This window comes from Equus quagga, chromosome 20 (genome assembly GCF_021613505.1).
Source record: "Equus quagga isolate Etosha38 chromosome 20, UCLA_HA_Equagga_1.0, whole genome shotgun sequence".
Taxonomy (NCBI): Eukaryota; Metazoa; Chordata; class Mammalia; order Perissodactyla; family Equidae; genus Equus; species Equus quagga.
The window spans coordinates 17,109,881-17,136,187 of NC_060286.1; the positions used below are offsets into that span (position 1 = coordinate 17,109,881).

At 44.8% G+C, this 26,307-nt stretch overlaps 1 protein-coding gene across 15 annotated transcripts in view; it reads left to right on the forward strand.

Moving 5' to 3' along the window:
- The window catches only part of RGS6 (regulator of G protein signaling 6), a 573,259-nt gene that overhangs the window by 509,930 nt on the left and 37,022 nt on the right, over positions 1-26,307 (forward strand). For 13 of the 15 annotated variants that reach the window (XR_006886380.1, XR_006886381.1, XR_006886382.1 and 10 more), the window contains 3 exons: positions 3,608-3,718; positions 13,136-13,261; positions 21,293-21,479. Coding sequence is in view for 12 of the 15 variants with exons in the window: in XM_046647776.1 (XP_046503732.1) it covers positions 3,608-3,718; positions 13,136-13,261; positions 21,293-21,479 (424 nt within the window). In the remaining 3 variants the exon portion in view is untranslated. The remainder of the gene's footprint in view (positions 1-3,607; positions 3,719-13,135; positions 13,262-21,292; positions 21,480-26,307) is intronic. The other 2 variants (XM_046647781.1, XM_046647774.1) reach the window with 1 other exon arrangement.

Below are 26,307 nucleotides of genomic sequence, written 5' to 3' on the forward strand. Positions count from 1 at the left end.
GGCATCTTATTAAGATGCAGATTCTGGCTCAGTAGGTCTGGGGTGGAGCCTGAGATTCTGCGTTTTTTACAAGCTCCCCGGTGATAGCTGTGCTGATGGTTTGTGGATCACACTTTGAGTAACAGTGAGACGGAGCCACTGACTAATTTGTTCACATGGTCCGCAGGAAACAAATTGGCATGCTTGCCCTTTGCGATTTAGTAGTAGGCATCGTGGCTCTGAGTTTCCATTGCAGAGGGAATTGTGACACTCAAGCTGGCAATGCTCAGGGGAAAGTTTTATTGTGGATCAATAACCATAAAAGTAGCTATACATTTTGGCCCAGTAATTCCGCTTATGGTTATTAATTCTAAATAAATAACCCAAAAGATGGAAAAATCTCTGTGAACAATGGTGATCTCCTACAGCACTATGTACACTAAAAAAATTAAAATGCAAAGCCTGTGTCTAATATAAAGGAAATGATTACATAAATTATAATTAATTCACTCAAGACAGTATTATGGACACATATTTATCTTCTCTCCCTCTCCAAAAGCAACATGTCAGTAAAGGAATAAAAATGATATGAACTCACAAGGTCAACAAATTAATGGATGAAGAGTTTCAACAAATATTTTCAAGATCGAAAGTGTAAGGAACTGAGGAACACAGCCGTAGCCCTCTGTCTCTATTTGTAATGTACTATTTTTTTTGATTGGGTGGTGAGTACAAGGGTGATATTCTTACAATTTTTATACATTTCCATATGCTTGACATATTTCAAAATTTAATTAAAAAGAAAGTGTATGGGGACAGAGTGAAGAACATTATAAGCTACATGTTAGAGGTGTGAGTATTATCAAAAAGCCAATTTGCCCACCAAAATCTGGCCTTGGCTCCTGAAGGCACCAGGCACCATGGAAGGCAAGAATTGGGCATGGGCCTGACCCCAGAGGGATGGATAAAGTCTGTCTCTGGAGCCCTTAGATCCTTAGATCGCTGCCCCACTAGGAGACCGTCTCTCCTCACTTACTCCCACCACAGGAGATGGGCAGTTTATTCTCCAGAGAAATTGAGCCACCTCAGCTCAGAACTCAAGCACATCACATCATAAAGGACCAGCCGAAAGCAAGAGAGTTAGTGGAAGATCTACACGCTGACCTGGGGGACCCTCGCAGCTCCCCCGCCCTGCTCTCAGCCCTGCAGGAGCCAAATAGTATGCCCACAGGCAAGAGACTGGCAAACTACAACCCGTGGGCCAAATCCACTCCACTCCACTCCCTGCTTTTGTAAATAAAGTTTTATTGGAACACAGTCACACGCATTCACTCATGAATTGTCTACGGCTGCTTTTGTGTTACCACAGAAGAGCTGATTGGTTGCAGCAGACACCATCTGGCCTGCAAAGCCTAAAGTATTTGCCATCTGGATCTTGCAAAGAAAGCTCGCCTACCCCTGCTCTAGAGAAAAATAGATGTCCCCAGAGGAAAGACCCCAGATAAGCTGCCTTGTGACCCGACGGTGAGGCCCATCAGTTGGCAAGTCTTGTCCCCACACACCCTGAGCCTCTAAACAAGTGTGAGTACCTCACTCAAGCACAAATGGATGTCCAGAGATTTTCCAGACACTCAAGAGAAACCCCAACGTGAAGGAGTGTGATCAAAGCAAACAAACAGAAAAAGGGACTTGGAGGAACCAAAAACTATTCAAGAAACAGATGAAACTGAAATAAAAATATAGAATTAATACCCTGAGAGAGAGGAAAAGATATTTCATCCATAAAACAAGAACTAGATACCATGATAAACAAGAGTGAACGCTGAAAACTGAAGAAAGCAATAGCCCAAATTTAAAAAATAAGTAGAAAGATCAGAACTGTCAAACAAAAAAACAAAAAGATGAAAAATGGCAGGGAAAATTAGATTATCAATTCAGGATGCCCAGCATTTAATGAAAAAGAATTATAGAAAGGGAAAACGAAGGATATGAAATTAGCAAAGAAATAATATAATATTTCTGGGAAATATTTTTTTATCTATTGCATATTGTACCCAGCACAGTAAATAAAAACAGTGAGCAAAGGTCCCGATTTCATAGCATTATATTCAGAGCAAATTTCAGAGCATTAGAGCATAATAAAAAGAATAAAGAATAAAAAGAAGATTCTGTGTTTCCAGAAAGAAAAGACACTAAACAAAAGAACAAGGATTAAAATGGATCCAGAGTTCTCAATAGTAACACTGGATGCCCCCAAAAAAGGAGGCAATACCTTCAAAATTCTGAAGGAAAATGATGTTTAACCTGGGGTTCTATGTCCAGCACTATCAGTCAAGTATAAAGGTAAAATAAAAACATTTTTAGACCTGCAAAGACTTGAAATATTTAACTCTTATCCATCCTTTCCTAGGAAACTACTAAAGGATGTGCTTCAGCACAACCAGGGAGTAAAACAAATAGACAGACATGGAATCCAGGAGGCAGGGACTCCAACACTGAGGTGAAGGAAGCCCCACGATGATGATTTTGCATCAAGTTTATAAAGAAAACAGTCTAGACTGGAGGAGGAGGACTCAAGACTTTGGGGAGAGGGCCTTCGGGAGACAGGGAGACAGAACTGAATGATTCTCTGGTGTGTTTAAGATGTGGAAAAATTTTGCTACATGTTTTACAGATTTGTTAGAACACTTGCAAAAGGTAGTATGATACTTAGCTCAGTGGGAAACAATTTTTATCCAGATTAGTAATGTGGACACTGACTATTGATTTAACAAAAATTATTCTGTGTCTAATTGGAAGATCATGGGAGGAACTGGTGAAGGGAGAATTGGGGCTCAGTAAGTAGAAAGTTAAATCTTTATTAAAACTGATAATCAAGTTTATAAAAACAGCTATAAAAACATATCATTTAGAAATATATGAGTACATGCCAAAAGAAACAGAAGGGCAGAAAGTGAGTGACTCTGTGAGAAGAGATGGGAGGAAAAAAAATTTCTGTTACTTTTTTTGTATGTGAAATCATTCAGTACTATTTTGTTTTAACTATTTACATGCATCTTAATAAAAATAATTTTTTTTAAAAAAAATTATGTGGCCATTTAAAGTATAACTAGAAAAACTAAGTTGCTTTGTGGAAAAATGCTTATGATGTGTTATCTTTTGGGCTGCCAGGCTTTTAAACCTTTATAATAAGGAAATCCTCTAGTTGGGAATGCTGGGCTGGCAGCCTGGAGGAACTGTTGTGTCCTCAGTGTGCCTCAAGTGCCTTGAGATCTGTAGCCTACGTCAGAGGGCGATACACAAGCAGGTTTGGACCAGTGTATCAGTAAGGCCAGCATAACCGGGGAAGGATGCACTAAGGTTCAGGGAGAGGTAAGTGGGAAGAAGATATAAAATGTAGATGTTTATATATTATGACTGCAGAAATGCAAAATGATGTGCTCATCATCATGAGAAGGGCACAAGGACAAATGAAAACAGTTCAATTTGTCGGAAGTGGGAGGGAGTGGTGGTAATTTCTTCCCCTTTAATTTAGAATTATATTAAGACTGATATAATGTTTGTATAAAACAGAACAGAAGTTTTTATAGGAAATCAGTGGCATTCTTGCTTTGCTTCCCTCCTGCAGCTTAATTGCTTACACTGAACAGTATGTGGAATATGATCCTTTGATCACACCAGCCGAGCCATCCAATCCTTGGGTCAGCGATGACATCGCTTTATGGGACATAGAGATGAGGTAAAAAAAAAAAAAAGTGTTAATGTTTGGGAGTTGGAGGGATATAGAAAACAATTCATGAGATCGTGAGCTTGCATTATTCCCTGTCCTAATTTGAGTTTTTTTATTGCTAGAACAGAAACCTCTCAAGTAACCTCCCAGCCAAGTTCTGCTTACTCCTGGTTTCTGCCTCCTTATAGCTTTGGTTTGTACCTGGATCCTTTGGGGCTTCCCTCTGACCTCTCTCTGCCCCTTTGGATGTAATGATAACTGGGAGAGTGCCTCACATTTCTAAGTTCTGATTGCTGGAGGGAAAGAATCTGTTGGCCGATTTGTTATTTTCATGTTAGACAGCAGCAACAGCAATAACTAGCACTGACTCATTGTTGGCCACAAGTGTCTTACATGGAATCCCCAAAACAGGGAAACAAAATTATTCTCACCATTGAACAGATGTGGAAACTGAGGCACAGAGAACTTGCTCAAGGTCACACAGTGAGTAGGTGACAGAGTCAGGGTTAGAACCCAGGCAGAGGGCTCCAGAGCCCTGGTTTTCATTGCTCTGCTTTTCTGGAGTGACTGGCAATGAGAATTCCATCCAATAGCTCGTCACCTGTGAGGGAAGCGCGTGTGTTTATTTAATAGCTGAGGAACCGAAGCCTGGAGGGACCTGGACCACATTCACAATTACAGAGGGAACCGCTCCGACAAGGCTGGTGTGATGTGCCTTTGTACCCTCTGCCCCTCGGCTAGATGACTTTTTATTTCGTTTTTCATTTCTTTATCTCTCTCTCATTTGCTTTCACTCTTGTTCTTTTTCTGGCTTCTTTTCTTGAAATGGAAAAACCTTATAAAAAGTAATAGAAGTCAGACGCTTATTATAAAAAGTTCAAACTATTCATACGTGCGTAACGAAGAAAATTCTCTCTTCCTCCAACCCAAGCTCCCTCCCCAGAAAGAACCTTTGTTTATAGTCTAATGCCGTGGTTCCCAAACTGCACCGGGGCGCCCTGGGCGGCGGCAGGGCGCTCACAGGCTTCCACGTGGTAGTCTGAATCTTTGAGAGACACACAGTGATGTTTGACATTAGCCAGATGCTGCGCGAAGCACTGGCTTAAGGGAGTTCACCATCTTCTTAGATCATGTGACATTCCTTTCCGTGATGTCATATCTTTGCAAATCTGAGTTTTCAGGGCAGTTGCTGTGATAAAAAGCAAGTACTGTGCAAAAATCAAGATGTAATAGGAAGTGAGGGTGGAGGGGTCCAATCTGATCCCAAAGTTTGAGAAGATGTGCAGAGCTCAACAGTGTACATTATGGTTATTTAAGAATGAACTAAACGTTATTTTTTCTTTCAATTCATATGTATTTCAAATAGCTACTATGTTTTAGGACATAAATACATATTAAGTCCTTCAGACCTGACTTTAGTAAACAAAGCTGTTTGGTATTTTTTTGCTCCAGGGGCACTGTGAAAAACTTACTGAGACACTTAGGGTTCCGTGAACTCAGAAAGTTTGGGAACCTTTGATTTAGTGTCAATCCCTTTAGATTTGTGTGCATATACAATAGCATATTCATAGAGGGTTCATTATATATATAGGTTCTTTATGTACACATTGTCCCATAATTTTTAATTAACAATATATCATGGTACTCCTTCCATGTAAACACGTTAGATCCACCTTATCCTTTTTAATAGCTACATAGTGTCCCCTTGCATGAGTGTAGTATAATTTATTTAACCAATCCCAAATCATAAATATTTAGGTTATGTTTTCTTTTTTTTTTTTTGCTAATATAAACAATGATGCAAGGAACATCTGTATACACAAGTCCAATTATTTCTTTAGGATAAATTTCCAGGGGTGGAATCACTAGGAAATGTAGGCGTATTTTAATTTTGGTTCATGTGGCCAGATTCCTCTTGAGCAAAACTATAACAATGTTTTTTCATTCCTGCAGCTTAAAGGTGCCATTACCCGACATGCTCACCAACCCAAGCATTATCAATCTTTTTATTCTTTACAAATCTGATAGATTAAAATAAAAATGTCATTTTACTTTTCATTTCTGTGCTAATATACTTGAGAACCTTTTCTCGTGATTATTAGGTATTCATTTTTCTTTTGTGACTTGACTGTTTTTGTGTTCTTTGCCATTTTTTCTAATGGTGTGTTTAGGATACAAACAATCCTAACTCTGTGGGATATAAAACAGTCACATTTACATGGATCACAGATTTTATCTTTTTCCAGATATTTTCTGTTTTCTGAATCTCATTCTTTCTTCTTGTTTCTTTTTCTCTCCTTTGACTTTTACTTTATTAATCAAATTTTGTGTTAGCTTTTGTTACTCTAGTTTCTAGTCATCATATTTACTTTTAAATGTTTTAATTTAAAATGTTACTATTTCATGCAAATAATAATGAAGTATGTAAAATAAAAAGTAGAAGTCTAGTGGCCAGCCCCGTGGCCAAGTGGTTGAGTTTGCATGCTCCACTTTGGCAGCCGGGGGTTCGCCAGTTCAGATCCTGGGTGCAAATATACACACTGTTCATCAAGCCATGCTGTGGTGGCATCCCACGTAGAAGAACTAGAATGACCCACAGCTAGGATAGACAACTATGTGCTGGGGCTTTGGGGAGAGAAAAAAAGAGGAAGAATGGCAACAGATGTTAGCTCAGGGCCAATCTTCCTCACCAAAAAGCATACTTCAAAAAAATAAAAATAAAAAGCAGAAGTTTCCCTTTACCTTCTTTAAATTCCATTCTTCCCCACAGCTATTTTAACCTGATATATTTTAAACTAATATTTTGAGACTTAAATTTCTCTGTCAATATTAAAAGAAAAATAGTATGTAGATGTGTATCTTTTTTCTACTATTTTTGACATGTCCTAGGCAGTCCCTTTAATCTGATCTTTCTTTAACTCAGGGTCTTTTCTTTCCTTTCTTTTGTAAATTACTGCTACTCTTTTTTCCATTTCATCCTCTCTTCTCAGGAAATCCTTTTGTAGGAATTCCAGTCATCTGGGATGTAGCAGCCATATGTCTTACCTTTTTTCTATTGTAATTTCCATGTCTTAGTCTTTGTATTTCATATTTAAGGATGGAATTCCTTGAATTACTCTCCAGAGTCACAGTTTGGTTTTCAGTGGTATTCATTGTGCAATTTCATACTTTAACGAGTTTTTCTTTTCCTCCTGAGTGTTGGGAGGGGTGGCTGACAATCATGCTTTTCGTTTCCAAGAATTCTTAATAGTTCTTGGTCTGCTTTTTCTTATAACCTGCTCTGTCCTGTTGATGTTTACCCTCTTGCGTCCCCCTGAGGGTGGGATACAGATTTTTTTTTTTTCATATTTCCCTCTATTTCTGCCACTTAGTCTGTTTCACAGGGGGTCATTGATCAGAGAACCGTTGTTTCTGGTGATTGTTTCATCACCCTAGTCACTGTCAGAGCACATCAGTCTTTTCATATACCCGGCAATTTGGGGGACTGCTGGCTTTTGTAGATGGAAGTTTTGGCTTTCAGCCCTGGCCATGCATTAGAACCACCTGGAGAGTTTATTTTAAAAAAATACCAATGCCCAGTCTCCTCCCCAGGCCAATTAAATCAGAATTTCTGGCAGTGGGCATGGGTTTTTGTTTTTTAAATTTCTCCAAGTGATTCTAATGTGCAGCCCTGGTCCAGATGGACTATATCATAGCTGGTGACGGCTCCCTCAGCGGTTTTGTGAGTCAGTGGCTCTCAAACCACAGGATGCATCAAAATCACCTGGGGAGCTCTTAAAAATCCAGGTGCCCTTGGGCGGTCCTGGGTTTTAGCCAGCATTCTAGGTGATTCTGAGGTACAGCACAAGTTTGAAAGGTCCTGGTATAGTTCACAGAGTACCCCCTCCCTGCTCCAACCTGGACAGGTTTTTCTCTGAGTGGTTCACATGGCTATAGGGCTTGACCTGAGTGTTAATGGGAGGACACAAGTCAATGGGCGGAGTTCCCCTCTGGGTCCTGGGTTTGTGATCCAAGAACAGACTGAGAGACTGGGTCCTCTCTCAGAGAAGGACAGGTGGCTATGGGGGTCCGTGGGTGGTAGAGCCCCACCTTCCCTTAGCATGACATCCTGCAGCTGGGTGGTCTGCTCCGTGTTTCAGGCCATTTTGGGGTTTTCAGAGTTCTTTGTGTTCCTCTCCATCGTACTCCCCAATAAGTCCACTCTTCTCCCTTCTGCTGAGGAATCTTAGGGGAACCCAGTTAGATCTGCAAAAGCCAGGAAGTAGGGGAAAACCTGAGTGTCTTTAAAAGTCTGCTGCTTTTCCCAGACACTCCTCCCCTCTATATTTGCTGCTCCACCCCTAGGTTACAGAGGCATTGCCCTCTGGTTTGATTGCCCATATTAGAAGCTGGCCAGAAAACACCCCCCTTTAGTTAGGAGACCTTTCTGCCACGTGGAGCCTGTGTTCTGTACCTCTGACATTCTTCATGTGCCCCCTGTCCAATGCCTCTACTTCCCATCCTGCTGCTCAGGTCTTGGGGTTTCCCCAGGCTTCTGTGGGGGGCACCCAGCTACTTTCTTCTCAGATGGCCCCACTGGAATCATAGGTGGCTCTTGATGAGCTTTTTCACCAGTGTAGTCCACCTGCTTCATACCTTCCTGAAATTCCTCAAAGTTTGTCTTCTGCTGATAGGAAATTTCTTTGCCTCTATAGACTATGAGGTCTTTTTTCATATTTCACTGAACTCCAGGCACTTGCCTGTTCCCTCTTCCCCAGGTCCTCAGATGGCTGGCTTCCCTTCTCATTCAAGTCTCACTCTGTACTGGTGTCCCTTCTCAGAAAGGTCTCTGTGACCATTCAATCTATAGAGGCCACCCCATCCATCCAATCATTCCAGATCACATCCTCTTCCTGGTTCTCTCCCTAAAGAGGATTTAAAATTATTTTATCCCCTAGACCTGTCTCTGGCACACAGGATACCCTCAAAAAGTATAGGTTGGATGAAGGATGGATGGACAAGTGACTATTTCTTTGGTCATTTCCTGGGTATTTGGAAAAGGAGGAGAGGTAAGTGCAGGAGTTTAATTCACCTTGATGACGCTGGGATTTCATTCTGGAAATGCAGCAAAGAAGCATGTAATCAGTTTAGAAAATGATGGTCACCTGGCCTGTTGGTTTGTGACAGCCTATCAGCACCTTGTCCCCAAGGGGGTGCTATCTGCCCCTCCGGTGCCGCTCTCACTGTTCTTTCTTCTGCTCTGATCGTAACGCTTAACCTACGGCTTTCTGTCCTCTTCAAGCAGAATCAAGTTATTTATTACAAGTGAAAATGAAGAGAAGCAGTGAGGCCCCATTTCTCCTCCCAGTAGGACAGTCCCACCCGCTCAGATGCTGGCAGTGGTTAGGAACCTGCCTTTGAAGATGCACGGAGTCTGGGATCAGTGCCAACATCCTGCTTCAGCCTAGGGATGGTTCTTGTCCGTGAAACAAAGGCTGAAAATGACCAATAAAATCTTTAAAAGCCATTTTTTCTCAGTTTCAGTTTAATTCGACACACACCTACTGAGAACCTACTATGTGCTGTGTTCTGAGCAGGGTGGTCTCTCCTGATACAAATGTAGCGAGGTGAATGGACGTGCCGTCTTACCACCCGGCCCAGGATGCCTTCTTGTTTGGCAAAGGATGTTGAGAAGTCACTTGGGGCACAGAGTCAGGCCCTGAGGGCAGAGGTGTTGGCAGAGACTCAAACAAATGGCGAGGGTCGTGCTGTGCCGCGTGAGAAAGTGAGAAGAATGTACTTTTTGTTCCTGACAGGGAGACAGTGAGAAGCCAGGGAGGTGAGGGAGCAGGGTGATGAGAGAAACCAGGCCCCTGTGCAGGGCCAGGAGAATCCCCAGTGCTGAGGTCTCTCAGGACTTTTAAAAAACAGGAATGTCAAGTATGGGATTTTTAAATCGTCTGCTGCTGGGTGGTGCAATATGTACCCCCTTCTCAAGACCCTCGAATTTTGGTAAAGGCTTCTGCCCTCTCAAACACTTCATGTGAAGGAGGTTTGGGGTGGAGAGGGGTGAAGACGTGTGGAAGAGTAGAAGCAGCATGAGAGAAAGCAGGACTCCCCTGGGAACTCACGCTAGTCTGAGGAGGGCTTTGATTTCTGCTGGGCATGGGCAAAGGGGTCCAGGTAGAGTCATTACAATGTCCTGGGTGGAGGGCCTCACAGACGTCATCTGGATTCTACAAAGATGGACGTATGTCTCTGCCACGTGGAGGTTACAGTCAGCCCAGGGAAAGACGGCGACAGGGTTTAACAGAATATTTGGCAAGACAATGCAGGAGGTAGCATACGTAATAGAAAATTGTGCTTTAATCCTTTCTCCTTCTCAGACAAACTATTAGATCTAGACATCCAAGAATGAAAAAGTATATTTGCAGAGGGCAAGAAAAGGCAGCCCTTTTAAGGGATGAGCAAACTATGCCTCAAGTCTATCTAAAGGAAATTCTGAGAAGTAAAGTTTTGTTAAAGAAAAGAGTGATAGCCAGGATTCATCACTGAGGAAAAATCAGATGAAAGTTGCCAGGTCACAGCTGAAGAGAATTCTGTGGTCTAAACACCACTGGGAGAGTGGGTCAGGGAAGTCTGTGGGAAGTACTCCTGCAGTGCCACCAACCAGATAGTGGATCTAACTGAAACCTGGCACTGCCAGCAGAATTGTGGTTCCCAATTTCCTCTCTCCATGTGATTTAGGTTTAACTTTCTCTCTCTACTGGGCATCAGGCACATAAGCAAGGAACCTGGCTCATCCTTCTTGGCCATAGGCATCTACTCCCAGGTAGGCTGACCTGCTGAGAGGCAGAAACTGTCCATGAGCTGCCTGTGCCCAACAAGTTTAATAGAACTGTTAATCCAGGATATTTGTCAAGCTCCTTCCCTGTGCCCCTTCAGTGCCTTCCCTCTTTGTATGCATGGGCCACTTATATCAAGCAGAGACAGCTCCTTTCCTTTTCAGAGTGTGGCAGAAGTAACATTCTGAGAACAGGTCATAAAGCAGTTCTGTGCCTTCTACCTCAGTCATTTAAAACATTTGCTCCTGAGACATTCCTTTGTGGAACCATTGGCCATGCCGTGAGAGGCCCAAGCCATTGAGGAGGCTGTGAGGTCACAACCTCAGCTGAGCTCCTGGCTAACAACCAGCATCAACTACCGTGTAATGAGCCATCTTGGATGTCTGGCCCAGTCGAGCCTTCAGATGACCCCACCTTCAGCTGCCATCCAACTACAACTACTTGAGAGACCCCACGTGAGAATCACCCAGCTGAGTCCAGTTAACTTAGAGGATGGTGACAGAGAATAATAAATCGCTGTTTTAAGCCACTGATTTTGGGGATGGTTTGTTACACAGCAATGCATACCTGCACCACTCCCCATTGGAGTGTTCAGGACCTTGAGGTTGTTCTTGGGACATCAAATAAAATTGCAACTGTTCCTTCAATAGCCTCAGCCCTAAAATGGGATCACTGGATATTATCTCTTTAAAGAACTGCCCTTCATTTTATAATTTTGCTAATAACTCAAAGGTCTTTTGAAGATAGCTTACATCTTTCCCCAAATCTTAGTTTGGACATCAAATGAAGGAAATGGAAGGCAATGTAGTGGAATGGATGTGTCTTCTTGTCTTGTAAAAGGCCCAGCCTGGAACTTTGGAAGAGATCTTTCATGGAGTTTGCCATGTTTGACCCGATGAGCTTGGTCTTTCACCCTGACCCTATTGGGCTAAGCCTAGAGATGCAGGGTTGTGCACAAGAACCTCCTGAACCCCAAGCACGTCATCTCGGACTCAGAAGATCCTGCTGCTGTTGATTACGTGTAGCAGTGCAGAAACAGAAGGGTTGGTTCGAATCACTAAAGTCCAGAGCTACGCTTTCCAATACAGTAGCCACTAATCACATGTGGCTGCTTAAATTTAAACTTTAGTTATTTAAAATGAAATAAAATGTAAAATTCAGTTCCTCAGTCACACCAGCCACATTCCAAGTGCTCAATAGCCTCAAGTGGCCAGTGGCTACCATATTGGAGAGCACAGTTAGAGAATACCCATCCTTGCAGAAAGTTCTGTTGGGCAGCATTGACCTAGAGCTATTTGTTTTTCCAAACCTTTTAACACACATGCTCTCTTCTCCTTTTTACTAAGTGTAATTTTCTGAGAGAAATATTGAGAATATGTCAACCCATAATAAGAGGAAACATAATTTTATTCACCTAATGTCTGTTAGAGAGAATGAAGTATGTGTCTTTTTTTAGAAAGAGGGAAAACAAGTATTGCTAGACCAAGGCTTCTTGTAGTTTAATGTGCACTTAAATCACCAAGGATCTTGTTAAGCTGTGGGTTCTGATTCCACCTGTCTGAGGTGGGGCCTGAGAGCCACGGCTGGTCCCTAGACCACCCCTTGAGTGGGAGGTTACAGCACGTGGCTTGTGAACTAGGATGCTATTGCTGCTTGAAGGGTCTGCGGAATAAATACAGCAAGTGATCTGTAAGTGGAAAGACAGAAGCTGAAGGAAATATTCTCGCCTTCCAACACCAAAAGACTAAGACCAACGCCCCTGCTTTGGTCTAAGGAGAGTCACGTGGATAGGAGGCAGCAAAGTTGAGGCCTGCACTCTGGAGCCACGCTGTCCGGACTTGAGTCTTGACCCATCACTCCCTAGTGTGTCCCTGGGCATATTATCGCTAGGCCTCAGTTTCCCTATCTGTAAAATGGAAACAATACTGCATTTTTCACAGGGTGGATGTGAGGACTTAGAGAGTTAACAGATGTAAAATGCTCGGAGTGATGCCTAGAACATCGTAAACACTGTGCAGGTGGTTGTTAAATCGTTAAATGAATGCAACATACTGCTAAACAAGTGAATAGAGTTTATCTTGGATGAGTTGATTCGTTTCTGACCAGTTGTATGTCGCTGGGATCCGAACAGGACTCTGATTCTTCCCTGTGGGCTGAGGAAGGGGTGGGGACAGTGGTAGGGACAATGTCTTTAATGAAAGTTTGGATTCACAAGGCATCCTTAGTCATTTTTAAAAAGCTGAAAAAATGATGGAGTCAAGAGTTGACCCTGTAACTGACGAGAATGGCCCAGGCAAGCCAAATCAGTGGGGTGGTTGTATTTCCTGTGGACAGCAGGCCCTGGGCGGGCATCCTGGCAGCCCTCACCTAAATGGTGCCCTTTTCAAATGCCTTCTTTAAAGAGACTTTTTACTGTTGGCTAGTGTTGGTGTATAAAAGTCTGCATTTGGAGTTTGTGCAGGTTTTATGGAACCTGTCACTTCAATATGAGACATTTCTCTTTGGCGTGAGGCAGCAAAATAGATTGGAGTTGTTGAAGAGACTACAACACAGGTTTTTGCCTGGTATTGATCATTTTTTAAACCTTTGTTCCCCCCACAAGCAAAGAGCCCAGCCAGCAACGGGTAAAGAGATGGGGCTTCTCTTTCGACGAGATATTGAAGGACCAGGTGGGGAGGGACCAGTTTCTACGATTCCTGGAGTCCGAATTCAGTTCCGAAAACCTCAGGTAAATCTCTGAAAGGTGTGAGCTGTGTGCAGGGTGTGTATGAAGACATTTGCATAATCAGTCTGTCTTTCTGCCTCCCTTCCTCAATAAAATGTTATGGTTCCAATTCAAGTTGTAGCTGATCTGGCTAAGGTTGAAATGGAGAAAGACAAACTTTATATGCAGCTTTGCTGTTGCTGTATCAGCACCTGCCAGCACCAGCATTTTTTGTTCTTTCAGTCCAGCTGCTGTTTGTTCGAGTCATTGGAAACCTGTCTCCAGTAATGAGTATATGGTCAAATGGATTTGATGACACCACCCATTAGCTAAACCATGGTGGACCCACGGAGCTTCAGAGTGGAAACGCAGCTCAGAGACACTCTCTTTCAAAACTTCCCAGCCTGGGGTCCTGAACACTTGACAGGCTAAATGGAAGAAAGAGAGGTCCATGGGCTCATTTCAGAATTTCAAAAAGTCGAAGTAAATATCATTCAATAACTGGAGACACAGCTATAAAAGCTAGTTAAAACATGTTTTTCCCTTTAGAAGGAATTCTCTCGACTCCATGCAGTAATTACTCTCGTCATCTGATGCCAATGAAACATCTGATTGTTTCTATTGGTCTATGACTAATAAGGATGAAGGAAAATGTATTAATGTGTTAATACTGTTTAGACAGAGAAAAAGAGAAAACTTTCAAAACATGGGGTCCATTGTGAGAGGAGGGAAAGGGAGTGCATTACTAAAGAAAGAGTCCTTGGTCATGAAAAATTTGGGAACTTGTGATTTATTCAGGCTTTCATCGCATTAGATGTAGAAACAGAAACCTACAGAAAACATGACTTATCTGAGACCCCTTCGTGATCTTAGCAAACTGGTGACTTCTCAATGGGTAAGATGGAAATCCCAGTGTTTTTTCTTGGCTCCAGGTTCTCTTTTATATACTAGGTTGATTCTCATCTTCCAATGGCATTTTACTTTCAAAAAGAGTAGTTTCATTAATTTTTTAAAAATGTTTTTTAACTTTAAAAAGTCAGAGCATATACTGTGGGCAAAGGACTGTTCAATCCAGTGTTAATGTGCAAAATTCACGTTATTTATTTGGAGTTCAAGACCATATCAGTCTCATTCATCAGTCAAATAACATTTATTATACACCTATGCTGTATCAAGCCCAGCAAGAGTCTGCTGAGGGATGCAAGAAGGTCAAGATGCATGATCTTACCTGCAGCGGCCTTGTAGGTCCTTGAAGAAAAAACACAAGAAACTATTAAGTCATTAAATGAATATAAATGAGTGTAAACTCTAAGAACCATTTTGAAAGTGTTCTAAAAAGGGAGGGATGAATGTAAGCCAGAGCAGGCAAATCATAAGCTGGACTTTGAAGAATACACAAGATACTGATAGACCAGAAGAATGGGGGAGAGTATTCTAAGCTGGAAAACCCTATGAGCAAAGATGTGGCAATGGGACTCGCCCACCCCATAAAGTCCTGGGAGGACGTGTAGATGCCAAGTAGCTGTGTGTATCCATGCCTTTCCAGGCAGATTTACAACAGTAAACCACAAGAAATTGAATATCTGATTTCGGGTTGTGACACCAGAGTTCTTTCCTTATGCTGAGGCGTTATTCTAAACACATCTCAGAGCTTCACTTCAATTCCTAGTCAAGCATTTGTAACATCAGGTTTGATTTCTAAAGCTCTTCATCAGGGTGGTGCTCAGACTAGCCTCCCGGGCTGTGCCTGGAGGTGGGTCCTTCTCGGGAAGCAGACCCCTCTGTAGCTGGCATCATGCACTCAGGCAGCCTCTCTGTGTGGCCAGTTCAGCCCAAGGTCCCACCTCCAGGTTGGTCCCCATGAGCCACCCCTGGGAGTCCTCATCCCTGTCCCCCATGGGTCCCCAAGATGGAGTGATACGGAGCCCCCTTTACCTGATATTTCTTAGCCCATGAGTGGTCTTATGACCCTCTGCCACCTACATTGTTACAGAAACTTTGAAGAATGACCATAGAGCCCTGGTCATTGCGAGGGTCCCAGGAGCCGGAGCATCTGCTAGCTGGGCACTGCCTTGCCCAGTCTGAGTGTAGGCTAGTTTCACTAAATATGCATTACGTATAAGGCCGGAAGTGCATGGAGGAGTGTGTCCCTGGCAGGTGTTCAGCACCTCATCCTGCCATTACCTCTTGTGCTTCTGCCAGCTCCTTCGTCCCGTGGCAGGAGGGCCATATTCAATCTGTGGTGAAAGAGTGTGTGTGACCGTGCTGGTGACTAATCTACACCCCCAGCGTGAATGCATAAATCCAGACTTAAAGAGGGTCCCCTCTGATCCATAACAGGAGGGAGGATAAAGAGAATAGAGCAGCTGGAGATAAAAAGTATAGCCCAAGAGCTTTTAAAATCCTCTCTGGAGGCCCAAATTCCACTTTTATGATATTCGGCATAATTGGATATGTGGGGGAAGCTCGGTTTTAAATCACACAATTTTAGGATTCTCGGTCACTCATTCCGGGTCCTTTCTCCCCCTTCCCTTTGTATTCATTCGTTCAGCCATGGATATTGGTTTAGCACCTTCCCTGACCCAGGTCCCAAGGTCTCAGAGCTGACCACGTTTTACCCCTTGTCCAGGGCAGCCACGTGCGGCCCTGCAGATGCACCTCCATTGTGGTCCATGGGAATGGCACGCCCTGGAGCTGTGCAATGGGGCACAACTTGAGGATCCTGTCAACCTGTTGTGTTGGCCATGCTGGGGTCATCCCTTCTCCCCAGGATTGGTCAAGAGCCAGGCAACTGGCTTTGGAGGATGGGAGGAAAAGAGAAGGAGAGACTGAGCAGAACTCAACTGGCTACATTGCAAAGGCCTCTCCACTTCCATCTTCCTGTCCTGCCTTGCATCTCTCCAAGGAAAGGGATGCTAGGATCACAACATTTTTTGCACAGCACATGGAAAAATTTTGCCAGTTAAGTAGACAAGTGGTGGAATTTATACCAGAGCTTCAGAAGGCAGAACAGAGGAGCCCCAAAGAGCATAGGTATTGCCCTCACAACAGCAAAGCCTCACCCTGGATCCTTGAAGGAAAAAGGTCTGTGATAATATAGTCCAAGTTGAAGTCCTTTTGGATCATTTTTCTTTCTGGTGAGCCTGTGAGATGAGGGAGGGACATCACGTCCAGGCCTGGGGGGATGTGACCAGCGCATTTTGCTACAGACAGCACAGCGTGTGACTCTACACTCTCCATGGCACCCTGAGTGGAGCCCAGGGCTCCTCTAGGACTGGGTGGGCCCCCCAAGACAGGAGTTTGCTCGGGGCCTTTGGAATGTGTGTGGCCTCTCATCCACAGGGTGGGGACCTCCCAGTTCTGAAGCTGGGAGTTCCAGTGGATTGTCTGGTCTGTCCTTCTCCCTTCTCTGTGCATCTTCCCAGAATGGTGACAGGAACCCCTTGCCACCTTGCCTCCTCCCCATCTCCCCTGCAGAAATCTTTATCCTCCCTGGCCTGACACCCCTGCCACACGGCAGGGCACGAGTTAAAAATCAAAACCCGCAGGAAAGAGCGTCCCCCGTACATTTTTTATGAGCTGTAACATCTCCTGAGAGAACGTGGTTGTTCTTCTAACCTGCAGATTGATTATCCTAGTTCCACACAGTGTCAGCTGAAGGGAGAAGCAATTAAAGAGAGCACAGGGGAGTTGCCAGGTTTGCCTGGAGAGCTCCCATCTCCGACACTTGCCCCGAGTCCTAGGAAGACCTCGGAAGGTTTCCCAAGCCTGGCGGGATTCACCACTACCCGAACACATGATGAACCGGAACAGAGGCAGTTCACACCACGCCGTGACCATCCACAGCATTTCAGCCACTGCCCAGTGAACAAAGCTCAGCTGCGGCGGTGCTGGTAGTAGTTGCTAATGTAGGCACCAGAGGGTTTCAGCCCAGCCGGAGACGAGGTCATGTTGAATAAAGTGTTCCCGAGTCTCTGTTGACCAGCAGAGGGCACAGGAACCCTTCCTTCTGTGTGCAATTTGCTTTCCTCTGGAAATGAATTAAAAGCTGGATTTTTCTAACCCGTGAAAATCCTCGTTTATGAAAGGATACGTAAGCTAGGAACTGAGGGGCTGCCCAGAGCTCCCGGCAGGATGGAGGATGATCAACCGCTGTGTGGTTTCCCTTGTTCCAGCCAGCCTTGAGGAGAAAAGCCCATTCATGTCCGCATCCTGGTCCTGAGAGAGAGAGGAGACCCCCGGGGCAGCCCCAGACTGCCCACAGTCCAGTCCACTGCTGCTAGGCCTGGTGGAGTCTGAGCCCAGGCCGCTTTCCGACCTGCATTCCTGAGCCCGTGACACGGATCACATGCTGGCGCACGGGCTGCCTCCCACACGCGGATGGCTCGGGAGAGGCAGAACAGGTGGCCTCCCTGATACCAGTGCATCTCTGTGGCCTGCCAGTCGTGACGGCCCTGCTGCTGCAGCCGCAGGGGCTCAGTGCAGCACGGGCGGATTTGACGCCGCGGCTGGCAGCTTCCTCCCTGCTGGCGTCCTCGAGGAGCACTGCCTGCCAGCTTTTGATAAGAGCAGAAGCCGCGTGGGCCTCCGTGGGCCTCCCGTCGGCTGTGTATGTGCTGAGGGGAGCTTTGGGGGCTCTTTCGGGGAGAGTGTGGCCAGGCAGCCGGGGCTCAGAGCTCCAGCTCCGGCCTGTGAGCTCACAGATGGCAAACACAGACCAATGCCTGTTCTGAATTTCAAATTGACACAAAGGTTCCTCGAAGCCGGTGATGGTAAACACATATGGGATGTCAGGATGCTGTTGTGACAGCATTTTGCTGTCATCTGAGAGGGATAAGGCAGGTCATCTCCAAGGTAGTGGAGGCCAAGAAGGTGTCCATGTGTGCAGGGAGAGAAAACTACTATCTAGAGAACGTCATCCTTCCTCCCGCCCCCTCCTCCTCATGCTCCTCCTCCCCCCACCCCAGCAGGCCAATTGTTTCTTCTTGTACTTTTTTTTTAATTCTTATTTTTATCTGACAAAGAGAACCTGTTAATTTTTTTATGTAAAAGTTTATTAAATTTGCTTCTGAAATGTCTGTTTCTATCAGCTCCAGACGTCCTCTATACCCAGCTGAGCGATGTGCATTAATGTAGCTTCCAAATCGTAATGTGGGTCCCAAACGGGACCCCAAAGTCTCACAGGGAGCCAGTGGAGCTCAGATGCTGCCGGGGCCTCCGGGGCCTTCCCAGAGGGGCTCAACGGCTCCTCCTCAGAGCAGCCTGGAACAAGGGACAGAAGCTGATTGAAGCAGACGCCCTCCGTGACATTGACTGAGGGAGCAGGAAATCACCCAGGTGTCATCCATTTGTCTGAGAACTTGCAGGGTCTGGCAGGCTTGGGAAGGACGCTGGTCCAGAGAAGTTGCGTCCGGCCCAGGGACTCAGCCCAGAGGCGACTCCCTGAGAGGGCCGTTCTCCCGTCTGCCCCAGCGTGCGGCCGCAGAGGCCTCACGGAGTTAGTCTTAGGTGAGTCACTTTTTAGCATTGGTTCCAGCCCTTTGAAAAACCAACACCAGCTTCCTTCTTTAGAGCTGGGCTTCCTAAATTTCACCATCTTCTCAAACACTGTCCTCCAGGCAAAAAAGGCCCTACAGGCTGTCAGCACCAGATGAGCATTTTCATGGAGACCTCGAGGGTGGGACAGAGAGAACCTTGGGAATGGGCCTGGGGGACGGAGGAGACCCACTCCCCAGCTGAGTTTCAAGGGACCCCTGAACAACTGAGCAGGTTGACAGCTCCTTTTAAACCCCCACCCCCACCCCTCCGGACTCTGGTTAAAGAACCATTATGTTGTCCTCTCCTGGGTAGTCAGAGGACTCGAACACAAAAGAGGGCTGGTGACAAAGGGCGGGTGACGTCAGATGGCAGTGGCAAGAGCCCCAGGCAGCTTCTGCCCAGGCCTCCTGAGGAGAAAGAGATGAAATCCGAGGGATCATACCGGCTGGGTATTGAACCTGCGACTGCGCACTGAGCCTGCCACAGCTCCCACCCACGGGACCTGAAAGCATTTCAGAGTTACGCCTGGATGGGAAGTTCTTCAGACCCGTGTCACATATCCCACCACCCGCTTTGTACCCATTTTACAGATGAGGAAGGAGATGCCCAGAAAGGTACAACAATTCAGAGACCAGGGCATAGCGGGATGAGGACAGACTGTGCTTCCTTATCGTCCTGTTCAGTGAAGTCGTCTCCCTCCCTGCCTCTCGCTCCTCAGGACCAATTGGGGAACCATGAGGGTTTTCTTTAAGGAGATGATTAGAATCCCAAATGGCAAATCTGGGAAGAGTTGGAGCCCACTGCGCACGCACACGCGCACACGCTCCCTCACACCGGTCTTCTCTCCTTGTGGAAATGGAGCTGCATTACCTCAGTTGGCCACTGAGTGGTGCCTTTGGGCCACTCATTTGGCTCCAAAGACATTTCTCTGAACAGCAACAGAAAAACATGCTTAACCTTTAAAAAAAGAAAAAAAAGTACATCTTACTTTGGGTGAAATTCGATGACAGACTGAATGCACTTGCCGCTGTGTCGTGGTTTACGTTCTCTCGTCTCTGCCCTTTTGTTGACTTGAGTACATGAGATTCTCGGGGCTGTGGGAACCACATAGCCAGCGGCCTGTCCTCATGTCTCATTGGTGGAGAAACAGGCCTGTGTTGTTCACAGGGCACGAAGTGTGCCTTGCAGATCTGGGTCCTGCTGAAAGACCTCCCCAGGGCTGCTCGGGGAGCCTCACGACCTGGGGAGCTGTTGTCCCAGCTTTGTCTCTGATTGCTGCTGCTCTCAGCAGAAAAGACCTGGCACTTGGCTCTCTCAACAGCCCCTGCCATGCCAATGCTGAGGGAGTCATGAAAGGCAAGTGTGGAAGTGAGCAGGAGGTTTTTTTCTCCGGCACCGCCTGGAGAATCTTCTGGCCAAGAGGTTTCCCGTGGATGTCCCTTCAGCTTTGTTCCAGACAGCCTATCCTCAATCCAGCAGACGTTTGTTGAGTGCCTACTATATGCCAAGCACCACGCAGGCTGGCTCAGTTTCTCCATCTATAACATGAATGGCTGGGTCCTTCCAGCTCAAATATTCATTAGGATTCCAAGATTCTATCAGCTTCTCTGATCTCTCCTTCATTTTGATGCCTCCAACTGATCCCAACCAGATACGACAAAGGGACTCACGGTGTCTGTGTTGTGGCAACTACATAGAGCAGTGGTTCTCATCCAGGGGTGATTTTACCTCCCAGCGACATTTGGTAATGACTGGAAAAGTATTTGGTTGTCACAAATTGGTGACAGGGTGCCACTGGCATCTGATGAGTAGAAGCCAAGGTTGCTGCTAAACGTCCTTCAATGCACAGGGCAGTCCCCACAGCAAAGAATCGTGCAGTCCCCTTGAGGGTATTATGCCGAGTGAAACAAGTCAGAGGGAGAAAGTCAAATACCGTATGATCACACTCATAAGTAGAAGAAAAAAACAATGACAAACAAACACATAGCAACGGAGATTGGACTGGTGGTTACCATAGGGGAAGGGGGGAGGTGGGAGGGCAAAAGGGGTGATTAGGCTCACATGTGAGGGGATGGACTATAATTAGTTTTGGGGTGGTGAACATGATGTAATCTGCACAGAATTCAAAATATGTTATGATGCACATCTGAAAGCTATATAATGCTATAATCCAATGTTACTGCAATAAAATAAAAGGAAAAAAAAAAAAAAAGAATTGTCCAGCCCCAAATGCAATAGTGCCGAGGTTGAAAAACCTTGACATAGAGGGAGAGAAATCTCTTTTTGGTAATCAGAAGGACAATGATCATCTAAAGCAACGTCTTTACAGTTCTCCACAATAGTGGAGCACCCTTGTATTTTCAGCTGTCTCTATGGTCTTTGTGAACTGTGAAGTGGCAGCTAGGAAGGCTGCAGCAGAATGAGTTCCATGGGACATCAGTTCTGGGACCATGTCCAACAGAGTCCAGATACGGACTGGGCCCTCTGGAACTGACTGTCTTTACTCTTCCACTCCAGGTTCTGGTTGGCTGTCCAAGATCTCAAGAAACAACCCCTACAGGATGTGGCCAAGAGGGTGGAAGAAATCTGGCAAGAGTTTCTGGCTCCGGGAGCCCCAAGTGCAATCAACCTGGATTCTCACAGCTATGAGATAACCAGTCAAAACGTCAAAGATGGAGGGAGATACACGTTCGAAGATGCCCAGGTTTGCTTATCTACTTGCAAGGTGTTCACTTGTCCACTCCACCACCTCACCCTTTAACGCAGGTCCAAGGCATTGCATGCAGTTAGAATTTCAGATTTTATTATTTATAAGGCCATCAATGGAAACCATTCCAGGTGGAAGCACAATGAAATTCCAGGAGGGTTGTTTTCCTAGATTAGTTAACATTATTACGTAGAAATAGAAATTTATGGTTATATGTGTTATCTTTCCCAGGAAAATCTCAAAAGTGTTTTACAAAATCTGAAACCCTGGAATAAGTCAGTAGTAGAATCTGGAAACCATAACACAGCATGAGCGAAGTGGGTGTAGTGAGCTGGCAGGGCCCTGGGCCAAGCCCACACTCGTAGCCACCACCCGACACTGCTTCCATAGTGATTTCCAGCTACGCAGTGACTGTGTGGAGCACCTCTGTATTCCAGGCCCTGTCCTATTTGATGAGATGCCACCAAGAGCAGACAGAAGCCCCTGCCTTCGAGGAGGTTACAGGCTAGTGGAGGAGAAAGACAAGGAAACAGGCACTTTCACCAACGGGAGAGGCGCCTCAAAGGGGTGAGCGCTAGGGTTTCAGGAGCCCACAGGAGGGACTCCTAACCCCGCAGGGCACAATCAGGGCACAGAGGCTGGTGAGCCTGGTGAAAGAAACAGAAGCCACGTTAGCCACCCTCAATAGCAGCTTTACCTTGAGGGCTGGGAGGGGCCATTTCTAAACATAAGCATCAGATCAGTTTCTTTCTTCCTGGCCCCTAACTTTCATTTCTTCCCACCATCCTACACCCAGGGACAGGGCTTAAGTAAGGTTTTGCTCTTGTCTCCTCAACCCTCTTCATTTCTCTCACCTGCGGGATCTCCGGCAGAGAATTTGGGTCATGTGCCCTCCCACAGACATTTTCATCTAATTTAGGAAACTCACTTGGAGGCACTGATGCAAATAATGGCATAAGAACATAACCAGTGGTCCGCATCGTCTGGATTTGCATTGTCATTTGCTCAGAACTTCAGGATGGAAACACTTACCAACCTCAACACAATAACTACTTTTTCTTTCCCCCTGGTCATGAACACCACTGAGTTCCTGTGCCCTGCATATTTGGTTCTAAAGAGTTCACTGTCGGGGCCGGCCCAATGGTGCAGTGGTTAAGTTCACGTGTTCCACTTTGGTGGCCCAGGGTTGGCCGGTTTGGATCCTGGGTGCAGACCTACACACTGCTTGTCAAGCCATGCTGTGGCAGGCGTCCTACATATAAAGTACAGGAAGATGGGCACTGATGTTAGCTCAGGGCCAGTCTGCCTCAGCAAAAAGAGGAGGATTGGCAGCAGCTCAGGGCTAATCTTCCACAAAAAAAAAAAGAGTCCAGTGTCTCTGCTTTATGAAATAGTAAGTCCCTCTTTGCAGCTTCAAAGTGAAATATTTAAGTCACAGGAAATCTTTTTTTTTTTCTGATAGATTTTTCTATGTGTGTGTGTATGTTCCCAAGCACACATTGATATACCGTGGTAAGGAGAGTGATGGAGAAGCTCTCTGGATGATGGATAAGCTCCCTGGATGAATGACCTGGAGCACAAAGCTCAACTCTCCATTCATATATTCATGAAACACAAGAAAAGGGATACTGGTCAGAACCGTGATGCTCCCACTCCATATTATCACTCCGAGCATGACATCAGGAAGGATTTATTTTAATGCTCTATTATGAAAACTTGTAAACGTGTGAAAGTGGAAAGAGGAGAACAACAAACCTTTACAGACCCTCATCCAGCTTCAGCAATCATCAATACAAGACTGATCTCATTTTATCTGGGTCCCCATCTCCTTTTGCAGTGGTGACTGGGTTATTTTACAGCAAATCCAAGATGTTACATGACTTAATCTGTAAATATTTAGGTATGTAACATTACCATAATACCGTTATCACACCTTAACAAATTAGCAATAATCTCTTCATATCCCCACACATTGCAGTAGATCGACCAGTCTTTTAGTGCCTTTTAATCTACAGGTTCTGTTTATATCCCTCTGCTCCCCTCCCTGCCACCTTGCAATTTGTTTGATGAAGAAATTGGATTCTTCATCCTGTAGAGACCCCTTCAGTCTGGATTTTTCTGATTGCGGCCCTGTGGTGCTATTTACCCTGTTCTTCTACCTTCTGAATTCCTATATGTTGGTAGTTTGATTTAGATATTTAATCAGATTTCCATTTGATTTTTCAGGGCAAAACTACTTCATAGACTGTGTTGTGCTTTCTTGTCAGAGGGCACATAGTGTCTAGCTCTCTTTTTGTGCTTTTAGCATCCACTGCTGTTTACTGCTTTTATCCATTAGTTAATTAGGGTGTATAAAATAGTGATGTTCTGGTCCTATCATTCTTTCTTCATTATTAGCTGAAATACAAATAATCAAATACATCTATCTGATTATCTGGTAATACAGTTCTCATAGGACAGACTGGATAAATGTTTGATTCTTTCCCTTTATTTGCCAGTTTTCAAAATAATGAGTAGTTTACTGTCATCTTCTAATGGTGACCAATTAGTATTTTTTGTTGTGTTTTTAGTATCTGTGTAAACTCATGGTTTTAAACACATTTGAGGGGTTTTAATCCATTTTGTTTATTATTCCTATCGATGCTGGATTGTGCCATCTCTGGCCAGTTGGCTCCTTCTGACAAGACCCTAGTAATCTTTGATATCACTCACATAGCAAAGAAGCTAAGATGTTCCAGCCCTTCCCCAGATCTGGAATCAGCCATTTCTCCAAGGATTCCTGGTTCTTCTTAGTGGGAAATGGTTTTTAGACACCATAATCTGGGCACTTAAGGGTGCTCATTGTTCCTGGGTTGGTCATCATTTCTCAGCCTTTCTGGTGGACAGAGCTGGCAAACGGTTGGTTATTGTTTGTGATCAAGATACACCATGAGTTCATACTGATATTTTCTGTTCAAATTGAAAACTACAGGGGGTTTTATTTAACCTCTTCTTTCTTTCTTCTGTGCGTCCTTTCTCTAAGCTAAGAATCCTGGTTCTCAAAGATGCCGTGGATGATAACATTAGCTTTATCCTGCATTACCACAGATCAGTCTCAAAATCACAATGCCAACACCAGCAGCAACAGCATGATTGTCACCTGGTTCTTTAGTTTTTGCATAGTATTCCATTGTGTGGATGCACCACAGTTTAGTTAACAGTCCTCTCTTCTTGACATTTATGTCGTTTCTAATTCAAGAAAGATTTGCTGGGAAGTCTTGGGAAGTCAGCAGGTTGTGCCTTGACAAGTTTCTGAATACACAGCCTGCATTAGTACAGTGCTCTGTCATTTTCAGGCACTTCCAAATATATTGTGTCTCGTTCTTGAGGTAGAGCTAGACATGAGGATTCCCTAAGCATCTCTAAGTTCCTCATTATCTGTTAGGATTGGTCTCATATGAATTCAAATGAAACGCTCTTCTAAACCAATTTCTGTTTTCAGCCTGTTCCCTTTTGTTTCTTTAAATGTGTTTTCATCAAAAATACACAAAGTGCTTCTAACTATCAGTGTGACCTTGGGCAAGTTACTTAAACTCCCTGAGTCTTCCTTTCCTTCTGTAGAACAAAGCTGCATTTGCAGAGGGGTGGAATGAACCATGTCAACAACTAACAGTGACTGGCCACCCAGAGAGAACCGCTGTTTTGGTGTATTTTCTTCCTAAATTTAAATATATAGGTGATTATGCAAGTAGGGTAATTCTGTAGTCTGCCTTTGATACCAAACTAGGAGTAGGTTAAAAAAACAAAACATTTTCTGTAAAGGGGCAGATAGTATAAATTTTTGGCTTTGTAGGTCATATAATTTATGTCACTACTACTCAATTCTACTATTCAAAACCACCTACATTGTAACCACACAACATAAATGAGTGGGCGTGACTGTATCAAAAAACTTTATGGACCCTGAAAGTTCAATTTCATATAATTTTTCATGAAATACTATTTTTCTTTTGATTTTTTTTTACTTAAAAATGCAAAAACCATTCTTAGCTCATGGAATATAAAGAAATAGCCGGCGGACCAGATTTGAGCCACAGGCTATAGTCTGAGACCTCTGTGCCAAACAATATATCATAAAATCATTGAAATGATTCAAGAAATCCAGAAAGATAGAAGATAGAGGGTTGGGAGTGGTTAATCTTCAGTTTATATGAGAGAATAGGTCAGAGGAGACTTCATCTTGATGAGGTCACAGCAATGCGCCAACCTCTGCGCATGTTTCTGCGCTGGGGTTGAGTGATACAGAGCAGACTGAGAAGGAGTAGGCCAGTACCGTGATCCTCATACTTCCTTACCCTTCCTGGCTGGCACTGCTGTCTGCACCAGCTTCACAGATGTGATTCAGAAGTTTCCAGGAAGGAAAGGAGGTTCAAATCCTTAGCAGCCCATGACCAGCCAGGACCTGCACTCAGACCTCCTGACTTGCTGGCCAAGAGTCTGCTGCTTAGATCACACTGTCCCTGGACTGTGAGTGCCCAGGGCTTGGTTGTCATTGCTGTGGCCTGGAGGAACTCTGGTCCCCAGAGTAGGGCTCAGAGCTGGGAGCAGGCTCTGAACCTGTTTCTGCCATATGGTTTGTCTAGGATTGTACCTTCAAGTCCTTTAAGCCTGCTCTCCTCAGTTTGCCCATCTGTGAAGTGGGAATGGTGACACCTATGCCCTTTGACCCCTGCTCCCCATTGGGATCAGGAGTTCTGGTGGCTTCCTCAGCCAATCACAATGGCTCCCAGAAGCCCCACACAGTGCTCAGAATGCCGAGAGAAGGGTCACGTGCACCCTATATTAG